Below are 7,512 nucleotides of genomic sequence, written 5' to 3' on the forward strand. Positions count from 1 at the left end.
CAGGATCAACCAGGTAACTACTAATCCAACTCATGCCCGAAGTGACAGAAGCCCCTTCAAACACAAGAGCACCAGCATACTCGCACAATAAAGTGCTTTCCGCGGCGGGCGTTCATTACGAGGCTTTATTATTGCCCCCAATTTCCAGTCTAACTACAGTGCATGACCGCTTTCCGCGTTAGCGTATTAACAGGCCTTACACCAGCAGCTTAGACACCTTGTTTCCCGATCTCACAAGCTCTCCTTGCGCGCGTTCCTCCCTACGTTCGTCCATTCCTCGCCAGAGAGGTGCTTCTGATTCGGCCAGGAGCTGTCCCACGTCCATTGAGTGGTGTCGGGTGTCCAGTCGGGGTCGACTTTGCGAAAGACGACAGGTGTATCGGGGCGGGGGCGCGAAGGTCCCGCAACAGGACTGGTCGGGGGTTCGGGGTTAGCGCTGCGCAGTGGAGGAATAGGTACCACTTTCGTCTGCCTTTCTTTCTCCTTCCTCTCCTTCGCCTCGTTGATGATTCCTTCGAGGAACACGTTGTCGACGACCACCCCCACGCGTCGCGCAGGTTCTTCAGGTGGTGCGGATATGTGTCGCTTCATTGGCCTGGTTCCGCACTCTCGCTCCAGTGTCCAGGGGCTTCTTTTCCGCATCCTGCGCATCGTACGTCCGGACAGTCCCGTACCCAGTGTCGAGACGATCCGCATCGCCTGCAGCTTCCTTTCAGGGTCCAACCAGGGTTGGGCTGCCAGTCAGCCGGGATGGTAGTGCTCCGTGGCGTTGCTTGGAGGAAAGGGGATGGGATCGGGGGGGCGCCTGAAGGCAGTCGCCGGTAGGGGTGCGGGTAGGGGTAAGTACGCGTTGGGGATGGCGCGCGGGATGAATTTGTTGTGTCGCACCCGGATGCTGTGCAGTAGGAGTGGTTGAAAGCGATGGGCAACTTTCAGATTATCGAGCCGGATGAGCTCGGTGAGGACGCCGTCGTCCTGTTGGCGTAGGAGCTGTTTGTGGTGGTCGATGGCCTCGTCGGCTGCCTTGGCAGCCTCGTCGTAGTCGCGGCGGGCGGAGAGATACGCTTCTAGTGCAGCACGGTCGGTGGCATTGGTTGCCTCGGGGTTGTGGGCTTTGAGCTTGTTGAAAACATCGGTGGGATTACTGAGAAGGAGTGTCAGCAAGGTGCTGTCGCCGACGTGAGTGTGCTTAGGGGTGTAGATTGAGAGCCTTTTCCCGCCTTCAGTCAAGGGGGCATTGAACTGGTCGAGGAACGAGAGGGTGGAAGACATGTTGGTGCGAGTGGGGATGTAGCGACTGGGTAGAGCTGCTATTGATTCAGCTCAAGTCCTTCCTGTTTTTATACTCTGCCAACACTTCGTCAGCCGTTCCAGTCAGGTTCGCTTCGGGCTCCCATGAGTCATCGGCTGTTGAGTAACCCTTCCACCTGACACGATATTCGCGGCACCACATCCTCTTGTTCTCTCAGTGTCTGATGATGGCTTCGACTTCGTAGTTATCTTCGCCTTCGATAAGGTCAGGGGGTGGCCTCGTGTAGTTCAGACCATGGATCTCCGTTTCTGAATAGGGAGATAGAAGCCATTCGTGGAAAACGGGATGGACTCGCCAGGTGCTAGGGAGGTCTAGCTTGTATACGACTGTTCCAATCTTGTCTAGGACTTTGAATGGCCCTTCTCACCTCGGGGCCAGTTTCCTGGACGGGTACAGCAGCTTCAAGTTCCGGGAGTCTAGCCATACCAGCTGACCTTTATGGAAGGAACCCCCCTTCCTTTTTACTCTTTTGGCCAGGACATTCTGGGCCATCTCCATTGCCGCATGTGCTTCCTCGTGGATGTTTTGCAAGTCCTTGAGGCAATAAGCTGCTTGCGGCGTGTTTGATCCAGGGTGCATGATGGGTATTCCGCGAGGTTCGTATCCCATCATGAGTTTGAATGGGGACATCTTTGTCATGGAATGCTCGTGGGAGTTGTGAGCAAATTGCGCGGTGTGAAGATGGTCAGCCCACTTATCCGGATTATTGGCAGTGAAGCATCGGAGGTAGATCTCCAGTTCTTGGTTCACTTGTTCTGTCTCGCCGTTGGTCTGCAGGTGGAATGCCGTACTCATGGCCAATTGAATCCCAGTCATTTTGCAAAGTTCCTGGAAGACTTTGGACACAAATTGCGGTCCTCGTGTCACAGTTTCCCTAATTTTACCTACTTTTTCCGCTATTTCTGCGGACATATCGAAGGGTCTAGGGACTTATCCATACTTATCCGTCCGCATATGGGTACATCTGCATATCTAAGGGGTTATCCGCTTAAATAAGCGACACATGATCTTGTTCTGGACACATCAGTCTGGACTCTGATGCCGGACCTTTTCTAGATAGAAACCAGACTCTGTCTGGACCATGACATCATTCTGACATCATAGGTAGGAGCTAGGCTCAGGCACTAGGCCATAGGCCGGTCAATTCTGGACCCTAGGCCCAGGACAGGGCAGGGCCAGACTATGACATCATCGATAACACCATATCGCACCATAGGGCACATGATACTTAGTAATCCTTACCCAGCTAGGTACCAGGGGTCCATTACCGGTCCCTGGGGGGTTTTCCCTCATGTATATAAGGCAGCATCCTGGGGCACCCTGTCCCCCAGTTCTATTCACTTCATTGTTGCGCTTAACAGCATTACCTCCCCCACACTTAAGTGCTTTATCTCCCCCCCTTACCATCAAGCTATAAGGTGGGTTTATAGGTTTTGTGATACCTTGGTCGCTGATGATCTTGTCTGGGAGTCCAAACCACTTGTAGACCTCTCGGTACATTGCGTCTGCCATCCCGAGAGCATCAATTGTTTTGTTGCATGGGATGAAAATTACCCCCTTCGTAAGGTCGTGGTCCACTACGACCAAAATGGAATCAAAGCCATTGGACGGTGGCAAGTCGGTGATGTAATCACATGAGAATGTGCTGAAGGGCTTGGCATTTGCACGGGGTTGAATGGGGGTGATGGGCGGACGAGCTGGATGCGTGTTAACCTCCATTTGCTGGCAGATGCCACAGCCGTTAACATATCGAGCGACAAACTGGGCCATGCTCGGCCACCAGTAGTCACGGTGCAAGCCGAGGAGGGTTTTCTGAACACCGGGGTGTCCTGTGGAGGGGAGGTCATGATAGTGGGAGACAAGATGTTTGCGAAAAGACTCATCTGGGGGTATATAGACCCAATCCTGGTATAGGAGGAGGTCATCATCGATGGACCAGTCTGTTCCAGTGCATGGTGTTCCTCCGGTGCGCACCGCAGTGAGTCCTTCCTTCGTTATTGGGTCATCTTGAAAGAAAGGATGGTGTCACGGGTGTCGATGTCGATGGCAGCGACCCATACTTCCGGTGGGAGCATAATGACGTCGGTGTTGTCGTTTGAGCCGTCGTCATGGTCAGGTCGGCGGGAGAGAGCGTCGCTCTGCACCATTTGGGTACCAGGCACGTGCACCAGGCGGAAGTCAAACTCGGTCAGTTTACTTGCCCAGCGTGCTTGTCGTCGGTTCATGTCTTTGGCCTGCTTCCAGTATGTGAAATTCTTGTGGTCGCTGAGAATCGTTACTGGGTATGGGCTGCCAATGAAGTAGTGCCTCCACTCATCTAGTGCGCGGATGACCGCATATAATTCCCTGTCGTAGATGTCGTAGTTTCTTTCAGCCGCATTGAAGCTCTGGGAGAGGTATCTGCAAGGATGCCAATCGCCGTTGTCATCACGTTGGCATAGCACCGCTCCGGTGGCGAACTTTGAGGCATCAGTTTCGATGGTGAAGGGTCGGTCGGGATCCGGCATACGTAGTACCGGTTCTTCTAGGAATGCCTTTTTGAGGGTCTCAAAGGCTTTCTGTTGGTCAGATCCCCAGGTCCAGGCGACGTCCTTCCGGGTGAGAGCAACCAGCGGTTGCGCTTTGTCCGAGAAGCCTTTGATAAACCGGCGGTAAAAGTTTCCAAATCCAATGAAGGCGCGTACTTGCCTGAGGTTGGACGGCACCGGCCAATCTGCAATGCCAGCTAGTTTGACGGGGTCCATTGCGATTTCTCCTGGGTGAATGATCATGCCGAGGAATTCGACTTCGGTGATGTCGAAGGCACATTTCTCCGGTTTGAGGTAGAGGTCGTGTTGTCGAAGTCGTTTGATAACACGTCGTGTTCGTTCTTCGTGTTCTGCCTTGTCCTGGGAAAAGATCAGGATGTCGTCCATGTAAATGCAGAGCCAGCCTTCTTGAAGCATGTCTGCGAATATTGTGTTCATCATCCGCTGGAACGTAGCGGGGGAATTACACAGCCCAAAGAACATCACTGTTGGTTCATACAGCTGCGGCGGTTTGCCATCAGTTCCGGGTACGATGAATGCTGCCTTCCATTCGTCTCCTTTCTTGATTCGGACATTGTTGTATCCGGCGCGGAGATCCATTTTCGTGAACATCTTGGCGTGCTTCAACTTGTCCAGGAGGTCTGATATAAGCGGAAGCGGGTATTGATCCTTGACCATGTTCTCGTTGAGCAGCCGGTAGTCTTGGCAGGGGCGTAGTGAACCATCCTTTTTACCAACAAAGAAGAATGGACTCGCCAACGGGGATTTCAAAGGGCGAATGTACCCTTTACTCAGGTTCTCCTCGAGGAACTTGTCGAGTTCCTTTCGTTGCTGCGGGTTGAGCGGATAGACCTGTTGCTTCATGTCCGTGAAGCCCTCCTTGAGGTTGATTTCGTGGTCATATTCGGTGTGGTCTGGAAGTCGCGCAGCAGTGGCTTTGTCGAAGACGGGGAGGAGATCGTGTAGGTAGGATGGTACCATCTGTGGTAGCGTTCTTTCTGTCTTGCCTTGGGCGTTCGAGGCTGCAAGTTCGGTGGAAGTGGTGACGCGCCTAATGTCGTGGTGGACCTTCCAGATCATGCCGTTGTGAAGTTGTTTGTAGCCAGATGAGGGTTCAGGGAGTCGCTCCTTGAGCGGAACGTCCCTTATTGCCAGGGGTTCCTGTTTCTCATACTTGGTGATCATTGGCGCTCCGGATAAGTAGGAAATGATGAACTCATCATCGTCGATGTCCTCCGCTTGTTCCTCGATGAACGCAATACCCATTGACCCAAACCCATCCTCTCCGCGTTCAGTTTCGTCGATGCAGTCGGTGAGCGTTACTGGTGGGGTGCTTATCCTTTCAAGGATGAGCTGGGCAACTCGGTCGCCGGCTTTGACGGTGAATGGGAGGTCAGAGTTATTGACCAGCAGGACTGAGACCTTGCCTCGGTAATCGGAGTCGATTACTCCTGCAGCGACGTCAATTTCTTTTAGCGCTAGACTGGACCGAGGTGCGATTCTTCCGTAGTGTCCTTCGGGGATAGCCATGATAAGGTCAGTACCAACCAGGCCTCGTCATCAGGCTGGGATGATGAGGTGATGTGCAGCAGAGATATTGTATCCTGCTGCGCCACTAGTTTTTTGTTCAGGAAGGGTTGCATGCTCTGAGGTGGGGATGACGACAAATTCGTCCTCCGTTGGTTCTGGGAGTGGGGTAGTTACGGTCTTCTTTAGTTCTAGTCGGGCCACTCGCCTTTGGTACAGGTCCATCTTCCAGGCCCTGGTCTCGTCTCTTGTCCACCGGTGGTTCAGCTCCACTCGTCCGGTCTTGGAGTCTATCTTGGGGTTTTCGAGTTTGAGCCAAGTGTGGCTGAAGATGATGTCTTCCTTGCCGATGCTGGCGACGTAGGCTTTGACAAATCGGGGTTCTCCGCTTATCTTGTAAGATAAAAGAGCTCTTCGCGTGATGAGTGCTTCTTTGTTCGGGGTTCCATGGGTCGGGGAAGGGGTTCTGTCCGAAGTTGATGTTCTCAGACAAATCTTGGGCTGATGAAGATTCCTGTTGCGCCGCTATCGATGAAAGTGCGTGCCTCGACGTCTTTTTGTCCCACAGTAATCGGAATGTGCAGAGCACATTCATTTCGGACTACTATAATTACACGGAACAGTGAAATGGATACGGGCAGTGGTTGCGTCGGCTCACCCTGCCCCTTCAAAAATCCTCCATTGTGAGTTCTTCGTACAGCTCCCTCTTCTCGTCAGCAAAGAGTGTCTTGATTCTGGTGCAGAAGTCGTCTTTCCCAGATCCTCCTTGGTTTGATCTCCCACCCCCTTGTCGTGCAGCCGCTTTCTTGCGGTAGTCCTTGGCACTGTGGCCCTTGATGTGGCAGTAGAAGCACAGGTTCCCGTCCCTGTGGAGCTTCTGATCAGCCTCGTTGAGAATGACTCCTAGTTCCCATTTCCTTCCTCCTAATGTGGAGGCGAAAGTTGATGTGACAGCAGCGGCATCAATATCCATTGGTTCGCCATAGTCCCTGGTGTCTGTGATGACGAGAGCCCCCTGCTTGGCTGTGTCAGCATTTCGAACTTCGTCATACCAGGCCTTCATGGTGTTGGGTCGATCCCTAGCGACCCTTGTTGCGAGCGCAAAATACAGCTCCTTCGGGAGTCCTTTGACGAAGTTGGCGTGGAGAGTGTGGTAGTTGTTCTCGACGCGGTTGGTGCCATTGACCTCGGCATCCTTGAGCTGAGCCTTTGATGCCAGCTGCTCGAAGCAGGTAACATAGTTACCAAGGGAGAGTGCCGTCTTCCTATCCTTTTGTCATTCAGGCAGTTTCATCAGGATTTGATGTGCCTTGATTCGCATTCCATGCTCAGGGAACACCTCTTCTAGGGCAGCGACGAAGTTTGCCCACATGGAATAGACCTGGACTCCCCCTGCCGACTTCTCGTAATACGCGTCCGCCCATGTCTTCCCCAGATCCTTCCTCATCAGCGCTACAGTGAAGGCGATCTTTGCTTCATTGCTAAGTCTGGTGTTGTTGGTGGCGACGAAGTAGGAAAGGACGCATTGAAGGAAGCATCTAAGATCCTCTGCCTTTCCGCTGAAGGGTTCCGGAGCGGGGATGTCGAGGCAGAGGGGTCGATTGGCGGTTGATTGTTGAAGTCGGTACGTATCGAGAGCAGCCGCGATGCGCTGAAACATTTGTCTTTCCGTTCTATTCCTTGTACTACTAGCGCCCATACTGGTGCCTGTCTTAGCGCTCACCTGCAGGTTGAACATTATGTAGCTTACATAATGGGGTCCGTGCGCACTTCGTACTCGGCATCGTACCACTACATTTCTTTCTTCACTAACACGACCACATAGACACAATGGTCCGTGCGCAGTCGGTACTTGTATAAGTAGTTGTACCATTAGTTGGTCGAACTCTAAGTTCGACCTGGTTATCCATTCAAGTCTCTGCTCCTCCTCGCTTGGGGTAGTGGTCATTCTCGACTTCCTCGCTCGATCTTCAGGACGACGCACTGTCCCTAAGTCCTCGCTCGTTGTCTACGAGTCAGGCATCAATATAGGAGTATAGACCGTTGTATCAAAAGGTCGAACTTTCTAAGCTACGTTCCTAGTTTCACCTAGTCGAACAACTCATCCACCATTACGTCGAACAACGCAGTAAACCCGGTTCCCTT

At 52.8% G+C, this 7,512-nt stretch overlaps 1 protein-coding gene across 1 annotated transcript; it reads right to left on the minus strand.

Annotated features, from left to right (window-relative positions):
- Positions 1-2,335: 2,335 nt before the first annotated feature.
- On the minus strand, positions 2,336-2,719 carry POSPLADRAFT_1159916 (hypothetical protein; the record flags this gene model as incomplete). The annotated part of the gene is made up of 2 exons (XM_024487476.1): positions 2,336-2,404; positions 2,555-2,719. 2 exons carry the CDS (start codon positions 2,717-2,719, stop codon positions 2,336-2,338), a joined length of 234 nt encoding a protein of 77 aa, XP_024333173.1.
- Between the last annotated feature and the right edge of the window lie 4,793 nt (positions 2,720-7,512).

Source organism: Postia placenta (genome assembly GCF_002117355.1).
Source record: "Postia placenta MAD-698-R-SB12 unplaced genomic scaffold POSPLAscaffold_23, whole genome shotgun sequence".
Classification (NCBI taxonomy): Eukaryota; Fungi; Basidiomycota; class Agaricomycetes; order Polyporales; family Adustoporiaceae; genus Rhodonia; species Rhodonia placenta.